This window comes from Carica papaya, chromosome 5 (assembly GCF_054855325.1).
Source record: "Carica papaya isolate Zhongbai chromosome 5, ASM5485532v1, whole genome shotgun sequence".
Lineage (NCBI taxonomy): Eukaryota > Viridiplantae > Streptophyta > Magnoliopsida > Brassicales > Caricaceae > Carica > Carica papaya.
The window spans coordinates 44,751,208-44,764,368 of record NC_142313.1 but is presented as its reverse complement, the minus strand read 5'-3'; the positions used below and the strand labels follow the sequence as shown (position 1 = coordinate 44,764,368).

Below are 13,161 nucleotides of genomic sequence, written 5' to 3'. Positions count from 1 at the left end.
TTCTGTTATGTCTACTTCATCTATTATGTGTTGTATGATGAATGGATAGTTAATCTGCTACTTGATATAGTTATTAAGCAAGGTGATAGAGATCAGCACTTGCATAATGTTTGGTTTAGGAGAGTAAGGAAAAAAGGAAAGGAGACCATAAGATACTTACTATTCTTTCACTGGCTTGAATAAAAAAAAATTGGAAAGAGTAATGTAGAATTCTGATGGTCTCACATTTCCTCAATACTCTGTTTTGATCAAGGAGATTAAAGAAAAAAGAGAAAAACTTGTTTGCCTGTTTGGATGAGAATAGTAATGTTGGAATCCCTTCCTTTTTTCTGAAAAGTTTATTTCTCTCATCACCGCAAATTAGAATGAAAACGAGAGGAAAAGAAAAGAGGTCAGAGATTTTAGTTACATATTTTCTAGTTTGCCCTTAAATGTTTTGCTTGCCATTTTATTTTTAAAGGTATACAACTAAAATGAACAAAATAATACAATAATCCCAAAGTTTAATTATCCAAACAACACAAAAATGTTTTCTTCTTTTGTCTTTTAACAAGTCTTTTCATTTCTTTCCCTCCCCATTAAGAGGGGGTAGAATCACACTCTTTTCCAAAGACGGGAGAATCACATTCATTAAAAACACATTAGCCAACCTACCAATTTATTGTATGTCCCTTTTGATAATCCCAGTTATTGTTGCAAAAGATTGGAATAAATCCAATGTAGATTCCTTTGAGGTGATTTTGAGGGTAGGAAAAGATACCAGTTGGTGGCCCGGGAGTAGATTAAGTTAAGGGGAGGAATCCATATGTTCTTTATACAACTGGGTACGTTATTAGTGTATGGTCTTTGTCCACCTTATGACCAAAGCATTTGCTAGTTCTCTTAATTCTCTATATAGCAACTTATTGAAAAAATCTAGAATCACTGGGTTAAGGAATCCACAGGGGTACCTTATGCTTGTTTCGGGTAGGAAGCCAGGGGAAAGATTCCTTGAACTTAAGGAGAAGTTTAGTGGCAACTTTAAGTCTAACAGCCCACAGTACTATGGGAGAAAGCACAATATATATTTGTTGCCTAAAGGCCTTCAAAGCGTCAGTAGCTTGTAGTTTTGAACAATGAGGCAAGTTTATGCGGGCATGTGGTTTTACAAATGGTATCAGAATTGATATCAGATCCACTGTCATATAGGATATATGGATTGGATTCTCGTACTTGTTTTGTTTGTTTGAGATTGTTAGCACACGATTCATTTGCATAGCAAAGTTTGTAAGACCTTACATTTCATATTGGTAGTGCTATAGGGTAAAATGTGGTCTATATTTGTGGTTTAACCTCAAAATTGCCACCAACTAGCACTTTTGAGTAATCGATCAAGCGTATAGTGGATTTGTCATTTTACACTATGAAAAAAATTGTTCTATGAGGAAGGAGATGGATGATGGCAGTCACTGGCTGTAGTGTGGTTTTAGCTGACTTGTATTTGAAGAATAGTTGGAAGACTGCTATCCAGGCAAGTGTTTGCTCACACTAGTGTCTAGGCCAGGATGATGGCTTCAGCAAGGTGTTGGTTGAAAGATATAGCCATTGTTTGTGGTAATATTCGGTGGTGTTCATTTTTATGGCTTGGTGATATCCATATTGTTTAAGCAAAACCTTAGAAGAAAGAAGCACAATATGTTTGGTATGAACTGGTTTATGATACAAACGTAGTGTAATGCAACACAAAATAACGTAATACACCAAAAATGACATGGGCTATTACAAAATGTATTTATGTTTTGGTCAGCATGACATGGAATGTTTAGCACGAATTGATGTCATGACACAACATGAAAACTTGACTGCACATTCCAGCATAACTTCCAGGGCAAGAGAAAATGTGTTCGTGGTTTGATTGACACAACATGGCATGTTTGACATGAACGTGGACAGCAGAAAAGTGTGAATGTGCTTTTAACACGATACAGTAAAAATGATCCACAAGCCCGCACAAAATACTTCCATGTTTCATTCAGCATAATTTGATATGGAAAGGCAGCTTTTGACACAGTAGGAGAACTGCATTGGGATAACTTGGAATTTTAAGTTATAGCCTCAATTCAAATTCTGAATTCTGCATCCATGCTTAAAGATTAGAAGTTCTAAGAGTTGAGAACCATGATCACTTACAAAAATAATAAAATTTCAAAACTGACTTAACACTTTCAAGTTATCATAAAATTTTATGAATACATCTTTTCCAAAGTTTACTAGTATATTTTTCAGAGCTTACAAGATTTAAAATTAAATCTTGAAAACCACACACGCTTAAAATTTGTTTTCTTTAAATAAAATTTTAAATACCTGGACATAGTTGTTAATTAATATAACATTTTAAGACATATGTCCACGTATTTAAAATTTATTTTAAATGAGAAAACTTCTTTAATTTTTTTATCACTGAATATTATTTTTTGGGAATCTTGTTGTCCCTTGCTGGCACAACATCTTGGTCTTCCTTGGCAAGGCACAACCAACAGCCGGTGAATGGCAAGGCATGACACGAAAAAACTGACACTCTAAATTGATCTATTTGCAAAAAAAGGAACCAAGTTTGTTGATACGTAGTTTTGAAAGTTCAAAGGTAGTTCGTTGTCAGATGGAGTTGTTTTGTTTCTTTTATTTGAATTTCAAAACACCAAAGCGTCTTGGAACATACAAAGGCATGGACTTTGGCTGGGTTGTCCAAGATTGGTCTAGCAGCCCAAATCTTTTGCCCCTAATTCCAATCTGTCTTAGGAAGTGATTGGAGTGTGGGTTTCATTGAAGAAGTGTATGTCCTCTGATACAGTTTAGTTTCCTCCCAACAACCTAGAGGTGCTGCAATCTTTAAAGAGCCCATTGCTTGGCTCTGGTTTATTTCTTCATCATCTTTGTCTAGTTGTGACAAGTGACTTCTATTACCTTCATTTTGGTGGGGGGAGCAATGAGAAAGGTAACACTTGTCTCAGGGGTGAATTAGTAGAAGCTTTGTGGTAGATGACAAGTAGGGCAACTCATGCAAATGGGACGATTATGACGTGTTAATATGTGGAGCATTCCTGTCCATCAGGCAGGCTTGTGAGAACTGGGTTGAGATTCAGAGATAGTATTTGGGCAACAGGAGGCAATTATGGGTTTTAGTATATTGCCAGAGTTAGTGGATTCTTTCAAGGTTGGCTTTCTAATTTTGAGTAGTATCATTTATTTACAGCCATCAAATTTTGCTGATTAGGCCCCAAAAATGGGAAGACTAAAGGTCCATATTAAGAAATTCAGGGAAGGAATGAGCTTAAATGTTTGGGTTGATCTAGCAACTATGAAAGAGGAAAAGGAGTAAATGGCTTGGCAGTGATTTTGCCAATCCATTGCGAAGCTGTGGAAGCTTTTCTCTCGAAAATGAGGTTGTTAATGACCATAGTGACAGATTGGTGATTAAGACAGTTTGTTAAAACAAGTGGCCCTTAGATGTGGTCTGGTTAGAGGAGATGAAGGTGGATGTCATGATGGAGATGTTAATTTCTTGTCATTTAACAACCCATCTAGTAGAACTCCCACTCTCCAGTTCTTCCCACCTAAGCATATTTTTGGCATAAACCTTCTCCATGAATTGGCTTTTCTTTTTTGGCTCAGGAAGTTGCATGAGTGAGAATTTGACTAGGGATAATTTGAGGAGAAGAGGAAAAATATTGGTTAATGGTTGCTCTCCTATCTATGCTTAATAGTGGAGGAGACTACTAATCATTTGTTGCTTTGCCATCCCGTGGCTTTGTAGCTGTGTTGTACTTATTTGGGTTCTATAAACATGAAGTGGGTTGCAGGGAGCTCTATAGCTTTGGAGTGGTGGACCTAGGAGGGTTTTTCTCAACTGACAGTTCTTCAAGAGGCTGTTAGGCTTCAAGAGTGGTGGACCCAGAATTTCATTTTTTGCTTGGGAGGCTGCCAAAGGAAGGATTCTTACTCTTGACAATTTGATGAAAAAAGGCATTACCGCAGTGAACAGATGCTTCCTCTGCAAAAATGGACTTGAAACTTGTAACCATCTTCTCCTTGGCTGTCCTACATCTCAAAAATTATGGTCCATGTTTCTCGGTCTTCTTGGTTTATCTTGGGTTATGGCAGGCACTACTATTGCTGAATTGTTAGCTTGGGAAGGTGTCAGTTGCGGGAAAAAACCTATCGGCATCATCCCTCTCGCTATTTTTTAGGTTATTTGGAAGGAGCGTAATTACTGCGCTTTTGAGGGGAAAGAAGTAGATTTCAACACTATTACGGATAACTGTTTTCATTATTTTGCCTTTACTATCCTTGATCACAACCTCGATAGTATGAATGATTTTTGTGACATTGTAGATACGCTAATTGACTTATAAATACTTTTGTACTTGGGCGGTGTCCCCTTGGCACCTCATTAATACATATCCTCTTACTTTTATTTGAAAAAAAAGAAGCTGTTAGGCTTTATCCCCTTGACCAACTTTCAGGTAATTTGGAAGGAGAAAATTAGTGGGAGTGTGTACTCCCTTCAGCAAGGTTGGAGATCTTTAGTTCCGGACCTTTTTTATTTGTTTATTTTATTTTGTTCAAGGTTTGCCTTTTTTTGTGAGAAGGATCTTGGGTCCGGTTAATATTATTTACAATTTTTGTTCCAAAAATATTTGTTGTGTGATGACTTTGCTATGTGTGGCTTGATGACAAGTCATTGTGGATCATGCTACAGGTGATCAAGTGAGCAAAAAAGGTGGCATGACTGGAGGATTTTATGATCATAGGCGCTCAAAATTGAGGTTTATGAATGCAATAATGCAAAATACAAAATTGAATGACACAAATGAGGAAGAATTGGCCAGAGTTAGATCCACACTACAAAATATCCTTTTTCTTCTTGTTTGTATATGCATATGTATTTTGTAGGTATGCATGTGTATATCAATATCTGTATATATGTGTAGTTATGTGTATATTGGGATATCTTGTTGTTTTCTTGTGTTTATTATGAAACCTTGTCGGTTGTTGTTTTCTTGTGTAGTTACTTATAAATATGCATATGCATATCAATGTCCGTATGTATGTGTATTTCTTTGGCCCTTCGGCATTTTTGGTGCCTGTTGCTCTAGTTGTTTACTATATTTTGTTTTCTTTTTTAATTTAATAGATTTTAATTCTTTCTAAAAAGTTTGCATAGTTTGGTTTTGGGAATTTAAGGCTCTATTCGGTAATGAAAACATTTTCAGCATTTAAGGCTCTATTTGGTAATGAAAATATTTTCAAAATTTTATTTTCAAAATTTATATCTATTTCATTCACAAAACCATATAATTTAGTTAACAATGAAAGAAAACAATAGTAAAAATGATGATGAGATTAGAATTTAGTGGTTTCTAGAATATGATTTTGTTTGTGTTTTGATTATTCCACATATGAGCAACTCTTACACAGTTCCATGAGTAACTAAATGCATAAACATGTATGAATTTGTGAAATGAATACTAAAAAGTGTTTTCGTCTATTAAATGGAGCCTAAGTTTCATGTATGTGGTCTCTGAAGTTGCATTTCTCGTTTTTCTTCCCTAATTTGGTTTTCCACTCCAAAGGAAATCCTTTCTTGTAGCTTGACAACTCAGTTGTTCTTTGTCTTGAAAAAAGACAATTCAGTTGTTCTGTTGCCTTAATTGGATTTCCTAACTCTATCATTTCCTAATTTCATGTTCACGGGATCTAACAGAAGGTTCTGGGCTGCTTTCTCATGGTTGTCGCCAGCCTCCTTAGAGGAATATACATATGTATGAAGTTGGGAGAATTAACCTGGCATAGCCTAGCTTGCTAGTTCTTTAAGTGCCAAATGAATGTTTCCTTTATGCCCAATTTCAGAATACTTGGTTCTTATTTGTTGGTTAGAAGTTCAGGCCTTAAACAACAGGTTGAGGAGGGATGGAAATGGAATTTCTGCAGTCTATAACTGTAATTTTTCCAAATGGGGTTTTGTTGGTGTTTTATTTTTCAGATGCAAGTTCTTTACGGTTACTGCTGACTAACTGTTTTCTTGTTGCAAGTCAAGTGGAATTTTACCTTTTCTTCGTGTCCCTTGGACATCTTGTTCCTAGACTGTTGGTTAAGCCATAATTTTGGCTAGTGAGGGTCTTTGCTTAGAAAATCAGACAATCAATCATCTTTGTTGCTTTTGTTAATGTTTATGATCTTCCTGATCTTTAATTATGTTGGTTTTACCTTAATTTATCTCACGGTTAGACCAGAAAATTACAGAACTAGTTGCTGAGCAGCAGAAACTTGAGGCCAAACGAGCTCATGACAAATCACAGATGGAGCAACATAAGCAGGATATTGCTAATGCTGAAAAGCAGAAGCAATTGCTTTCTAAAGCTCTTGCTAATAAGGTAAGTTTTGAACTACTTATGGTTTGCTAAAGGCGCATCCATTGTTGGCAGTTGCCCCCCCACCTCCCTCTCTCTCTCTCTCTCTCTCTCTCTCTCTAGCTGATCAGTCCCCCCTCCTCTCCCTCCTCTTCCTGTCACTTTCTTGCAGGAAAAATCACTTGCAGATGTCCAATCTCAAATTGATCAGCTGAGAGCTAGTATGGGCATGAAGCAAGCTGAAATGGGCACAGAGCTAATTGATCATTTAACTCCAGAGGAAAAAGATCTTCTATCGCGATTGAACCCTGAAATCAAAGATTTCAAAGAACAGCTCATTGCCTGCAGGGCAGATCGTATTGAGGTTAGTGATGTAAACTGTTCTCCCTGAAAAATTGCAGCTTGCATGATATTTCTCCCTCATGTAGTTTTTATTGTCAAATAGACTGAAACAAGGAAAGCTGAGCTTGAGACTAATTTAAGTACCAACCTTAAGAGGCGGAAGCAGGAGTTAGAGGCAATAATATCCTCTGTGGAGGCTGACAGTTTTGTTGGTGAAGTTGAATTAAAGAGGCAGGAGCTGGAGGATGCCAAATCATTAGTTGATTATGCAACACAACAGCTCAAAAGTGAGCCTTGAATTGCTATTTTTTTCACTGATTAAGTTTTTGATTTATAGTAACATATTGGGTGATGTATACTTGTCAGGAATTACTGGAGGTATAAATGAGCGGAAAAAGCAACTAAAAAAAATCAAAGATGACAAAATAAAGCTAAAGGTAGTTTAGCTGATATTGTGTTACTGTCTGCTTTCTTTTCTCTACAGTTCCTTTCTTAGGCTGCTTCTAAGCTGATAATTGTTTTTGTAGAATTTGGAAGACGATTATGAGAAGACACTTCAGGATGAAGCAAAAGAACTCGAACAGCTGTTTAGCAAGAGAAATTCTCTGCTTTCTAAACAGGAAGAGTACTCAAAGAAAATAAGGGAACTTGGTCCATTGTCATCTGATGCTTTCGAAACGTAATCAGTCCTTTCATAAAAAAATTTTCTTGATAAATAATGTCAATACATGTCAAGACTTGTTTGGTACTTGAGTTGTAACATTCTCTCTTGAAAAGTTTAGTCACTCCCTTTCTCCAATTTATATGACTATTTATAATATTGCTGATATTCCTTGAAAGTTTGATATTGCTAATTTTCTCCTTCAACTCATGCAGTTCAATTTTTTTTTTCGCGTGCTGATAAAATCTATTTGGAGAAGAAAGTTACACATCTTTAAGGCATGTTTGGCCTATTAAATTCTCTTTTATTTTTTAAAATGCTAGGTACAAGCGAAAAAATGTTAAGGAATTGCAGAAGATGCTCCACAGGTGCAATGAACAACTACAACAGTTCAGTCATGTAAACAAGAAAGCTCTTGACCAATATGTAAATTTTACTGAGCAACGAGAAGAACTCCAGAAGAGACAGGCAGAACTTGATGCTGGTGATGAGGTATTACATTTGAAAAAATTAAAACGATGAAGCTTGATAGTTTGATTAGAATAAGATATTCTTTATTGGTTCCAAAGGCTAAACTGATCTAAAACAATTCCAAAGAGATTCTTTTGTTATGTAAGAAAGGGTCATTTTTTTTAATTTTGACATATTACTTCTGTTGACTTTTAGTTTCATAGGGTGTTGTGGTAATTAAAGTTTTGCTGAAATGGCTATGTTCTAGTTGATTTGGCTATATTTCAGGCCTATTTTGTCTACTGGGTGTTAAAAAAGCACCCTAACAAGAGAGGAGAAGGGGTCTTAAAAGCATCCCTTTCTCTGGCAAGGTTCCTACTATTACATATTTAGGACTCCTAGTGCTATTAGGATTAACTGTGGTCTTGCTCGTATACATGACATTGTGACCCATTACAGCTTTTGGAATCCTGTTCTCTGCCCTATTATTCAAAACCCTTTGCTCTGCTACTCCAACTGAATGTAGTTTCTACATAGCCTGTACTCAACATAAAGCCATCAATCTGCTGACTTCTCTATATTTATTTATTTTTCAACTTAATGTCTACAATTAAGTGTATGAATTTGCTCAGTTGTAAATTTGATTTCTGTTGCAGAAAATTAGGGAATTAATAGCAGTTTTAGATCAGCGGAAGGATGAATCAATTGAGCGTACCTTCAAAGGTGTTGCCCGGCACTTTCGAGAAGTATTCTCTGAATTAGTGCAAGGTGGCCATGGCCATCTGGTTATGATGAAGAAAAAGGTTACACTATCTTCCAATTATTCCCTCTTCAACTGTTTTTCATTTATCTGGCATTACTTTGACGTATGTAGATTGAGATTCTGTTGATTGCTTCATATTGTACAGAAGAAAAGAGAACTGTTTCAGTTGGTTTCATATATGCTTTATAAACCTTCTTAACTTCTGGCAGCAAAAATGTTTCTTTATTTAAATATTTTCATTTTAGGACTTTATGTTTGCATGGTGTTGAAGATCATTATATTGGAATCTAATTTATTTTCTTATTTATACAAGGAGTTGTGGCTAAGTGGGTTAGATTTCCTATTGTAGTTCTTTCACCTGCTGCATTGTTATGTTCTATAGGATCTCTCTGCCAGACTTGTTTTTTTTTGGGTTTTCATAGGAGACTTATCCCTTCAAATTGGTGGATTAAGAATATGCATAAAAATGAAAATGAGATATAGATTTTAATGGAAATTATTCTACTTTTTAGTCAATTCTATCATTTTATGTGCAATTTATGGTAGATGTTTTTGTCAGCTCTTCCTTGACAATTAGGAATATGAATCAATTATTTTGAATGAAGATTACAGTAAAGTTGGTTCAATTGTACATAAAGAATATAAATTATAATTAGAACGTATCAAATATTAATATAAGAATAGAATGGGCCATATAAAATTTTATAAATGACAAACATATAAATTTTACAAATGAGCCATATAAAATAAGCCATCTATCAGCATATCAAACATATTGGCAGTGTTAATATCTAAACATAGGAAGACAAAAACTGGCAGGTGGTTGTGGATAGTCTTAAAAAGGATATTTTAGATTTTTTCTTTTAATAAATAAAAATAAAGGAAATTAGGATTTGATAAAAATTTCGTTTGATAATTCTAAAGAATTTTATTAGGTTAAAGTAGGGTTCACTAAATCCCACTAATTTGTCTTAGTCTCCAATTACCCAAATCTGAAATTGAGGGCTGTGAGAGTTTCATAATTTATTTAACATTATCTTTTCATAGATGCCTCATTATCTATTCTTGTCATAATGTGTTGCATACTTTTTTGATAATGGAAGAACATTTTTGTTGTGGTAGTAACTCCTAAAAGATATTTGATTACAACCTCTGATTTACTCTGTTTTACTAAGTAGCCCTTATTTTACTTTGTTACACTACCAAATAGTGTTAGAAACTGATAAACTGAAAGAAACCTGCTTCGCCAGTTGAGTTTCTGAATGTTTTACCCTTGCATGGCTTTGTTTCGTTTACCATAAGGAAAATGGATGTGACATAGTTTCTGTCAATTCTTGTCCTTATATGGTTTGATTTGTTTAACTTGCAAATACTTTTCAGTTTATTGCCTAGAATATGGAGAATGTACCATCCTTGAGAAGATACGTTGCAGCATCATTCTAATGACTTGGGGTCTATTTTGGTTGATCTGTTGTTATCTTATTGATTCCATGGTTTTTAATTTCTTTAGGATGGTGATCACGGTGATGATGACCAAGATGATGATGGACCTCGTGAAGCAGATTTAGAAGGAAGGGTTGAGAAGTACATTGGTGTAAAAGTGAAGGTATGTAGTTTTATCACTTCAAGTGCACAATTAAATTAAAGGCATATTTTCAAAATAATCTCTGAAGTTTGACACTTTTTACAATTTGGTCTCTAATGTTTTTTTCATATATAATTTGATCCATGATTTTTTCTATTTGTTTCAAGTATTCAATTTCCTTCATTTTCCAACAGAAAAAGCTAAAATAGTTAGAAATGTTTGAATACTTAAAAAAAAACAGTTCAAAAGAATGAGTTTGACTAATTAATTAAATTGATAAATTCATACAGCTTACTGTTATTAATTTATTAATTAGTCAAAATAATTCTTTTGAGTTATTTTTTAAAGTATGCAAACATGATATAACTATTTTAGATTTTTTTCATTAATAAATGGAAGGACACTAAATGTTTGAAACAAATGGAAAACCTTAGCTACCACGTTGTAACGGAGAAAAAACATAGGGAATAATTTTTAATAAATGTCAAACTTAGAGGACTATTTTGGTATTTCTCCTTGAATCAGATGACATCCTTGATTTCTGTTTATAATTTTTTAATATTTCCAATTTTAATATGAAATGTAATATTTCTATGTAGGTGTCTTTCACCGGGCAAGGAGAGACACAATCAATGAAGCAGTTGTCTGGGGGTCAGAAAACTGTGGTAGCCCTGACCCTAATTTTTGCCATACAGAGATGTGATCCTGCACCATTTTACCTTTTTGATGAGATTGATGCGGCGCTGGATCCCCAGTACAGAACTGCCGTTGGGAGTATCCTGCTTAATACAGATTGCTTGCTGTTCTTCTCAAGTTTAACAGTTCACATTACAATTATGTCCTTATGCATATATAGGCACATGTATACCTCTTTGAATATCCATCCTTCGCCAATCTTATCCTGGATACATGTTTGCCCCAAGCTTTCTTTTCTTTTTTTTTTTTTTTCTTTTTATTTGGCTCCATTTGAATCTCTTGTTACTGCTCTTTAGGGTTACAAAGTAAACCTGCTATTCCTTCCACCAGTCTCCTTCTAGCAGAGCCATATTTAGGTTTGCACCTTTGAGTGGATTAAGCCACAATTGGTACTAGCAGCTTTGACTTTCCAGTGAAATCTTCTGTGATTTTAAGGATTTTGGAGCTCCTGTTCTCAGTATTCTGATGTAGACTAAATTTCAAACAATGTTAAAAAGCATTTGCCAAATTGAAATGGAAAGAATTCATGCTATTTAAATAAAGCTGATAGGTCAAGGATACTAAACTGAACTTGATGGGTTCATAGTCTCATTTGTTCCTTAGTTAATCTCTCTGTATTTTAACTAATGACTAATAGGGAACAAGAGATAAGGACATAGTTATGATTTAAGAATGTTATTATAAATTTTTTGGCATTCTGAAGCAAAAAGGTTATGGTTTTAACTGCTGGATTTGAGCAATTAGCTAGTGCTTGCAAACACCAGAAAAAATCTGGATTGAAACGCAAATAAGTGTGTTATATGCTTTTAGTTAGCAGTAGGCAGCTGGAAATCTAATGGAATTATCCCCTTATCTTGATTCCATTTTGTTCTGTGCTAAGTGGACCATTCTTTTGGTGCTTGTTATTCTTTTCTTTTCTTTTCTTTTAGCTATCATTCTGTTTTTACAAGGATCCTGCAAATAGATCCTTAATTATGTTTTCTAGATATGATTCGTCGTCTGGCAGATTTGGCAAACACACAATTCATTACAACAACCTTTCGGCCTGAGCTCGTCAAAGTTGCTGACAAGATATATGGGGTGACACTTAAACATAGGGTGAGCCGTGTCAATGTTGTCACCAAGGACGTTGCACTAGATTTTATTGAGCATGATCAATCTCATAATACAGATTAAGGTCAGAAGTTTACCGCATTGTTTTCTTTATTTATTTTTTGAAAAGAAGTGTTAGATGGGGTCTATCTCTAATTCTATGCTGAAAGAAGCATCTCGATGCCAAATGAATGAATCCAACGACCATACCTTTCATTTGGTTCAATTTTCATTTTGTTCGTACTCAATTCTTGCTTCTAATTCATATGTTAGTCCTTTTTAATGTTTAGAAATATTTTTGAGGGAATTTTGATTTATGGAGTTAGAATGGCTTTTATGCCTGATCTCATTCCTTAACCGTTTTCTGAATTACTTGGAACTAGGAATTTACGCCTGCTCGGAAGTAGGAGTTCATAAAAATTGAATTCCCACACTCAAAAGAATTCAAGTTTGAGATTAAATATACAATCTATATTCTAAATTATCGTGTCAAGATTAGTGTAAAAATTAGAAGCAAGAATTAGGTGTGAATGACATGAAAACAGAACCAAACACAATTTTAGCTTACGATTTATATGATTGGATTACTCCCTTTGTTTTTCAGCTTCGCAACATTGTATAGATTGGGCTGGTTGTGGGAGCAGAGTTCCATGGAGGAGGAAGTTTGGATGCTGTAAAAAAATCCTTTTCTAGTTATGTAAAGCCACCAAAGCCTCCGAATTTGAAGTTTCTTCAAACGGAAGGTTGAATTGTAATTCCATAGGTTGTTCTTGTGAAACATTGTTTATCTCATTAGTTGTATAGGTTCTGATTTAATCTTCTTTTCTTGTATTATGTCCTGGGCATGTTCCCAGCTTTGCATAAAATGACTGCAGTAGTTGGTAACTGGGAAGGCAGTAGGAATTTTGGTATTTAATGTAAAGCAATTATATTTTAAACAAATCAATTTAAATTTCTCTTTTGGTTAACTCTTTTTTACATTTTACGAGAAACAAGTCAACCGGAATAGGCTGCGACTCATTTGTAATTCACGTACACGATGTTTTATATTATGTATTGTCTCGATTTTGTTTTAAACACGATTTGCACGTTTTGTCACCTTATCGTGAGCCTGGTTATTTATTGTCGATTTTGAGGTTCCGGATGGCAGGATACAATGATTACCAACAAGAAAATCACATTT

General features: G+C 34.8%; 1 protein-coding gene across 1 annotated transcript in view; it reads left to right on the top strand.

The window, feature by feature from the left end:
• TTN7 (Structural maintenance of chromosomes (SMC) family protein) overlaps positions 1–12,946 on the top strand; it is a 32,370-nt gene extending 19,424 nt beyond the window's left edge. Inside the window, exons 19-30 of the mRNA XM_022036986.2 lie at positions 4,739–4,888; positions 6,262–6,413; positions 6,562–6,753; positions 6,835–7,018; positions 7,098–7,168; positions 7,259–7,410; positions 7,716–7,884; positions 8,499–8,645; positions 10,116–10,211; positions 10,790–10,964; positions 11,872–12,063; positions 12,583–12,946. Of these exons, the coding sequence (XP_021892678.1) occupies positions 4,739–4,888; positions 6,262–6,413; positions 6,562–6,753; positions 6,835–7,018; positions 7,098–7,168; positions 7,259–7,410; positions 7,716–7,884; positions 8,499–8,645; positions 10,116–10,211; positions 10,790–10,964; positions 11,872–12,062 (1,679 nt within the window). The 3' untranslated portion in view covers position 12,063; positions 12,583–12,946. The remainder of the gene's footprint in view (positions 1–4,738; positions 4,889–6,261; positions 6,414–6,561; positions 6,754–6,834; positions 7,019–7,097; positions 7,169–7,258; positions 7,411–7,715; positions 7,885–8,498; positions 8,646–10,115; positions 10,212–10,789; positions 10,965–11,871; positions 12,064–12,582) is intronic.
• The last annotated feature ends 215 nt before the right edge of the window (positions 12,947–13,161 follow it).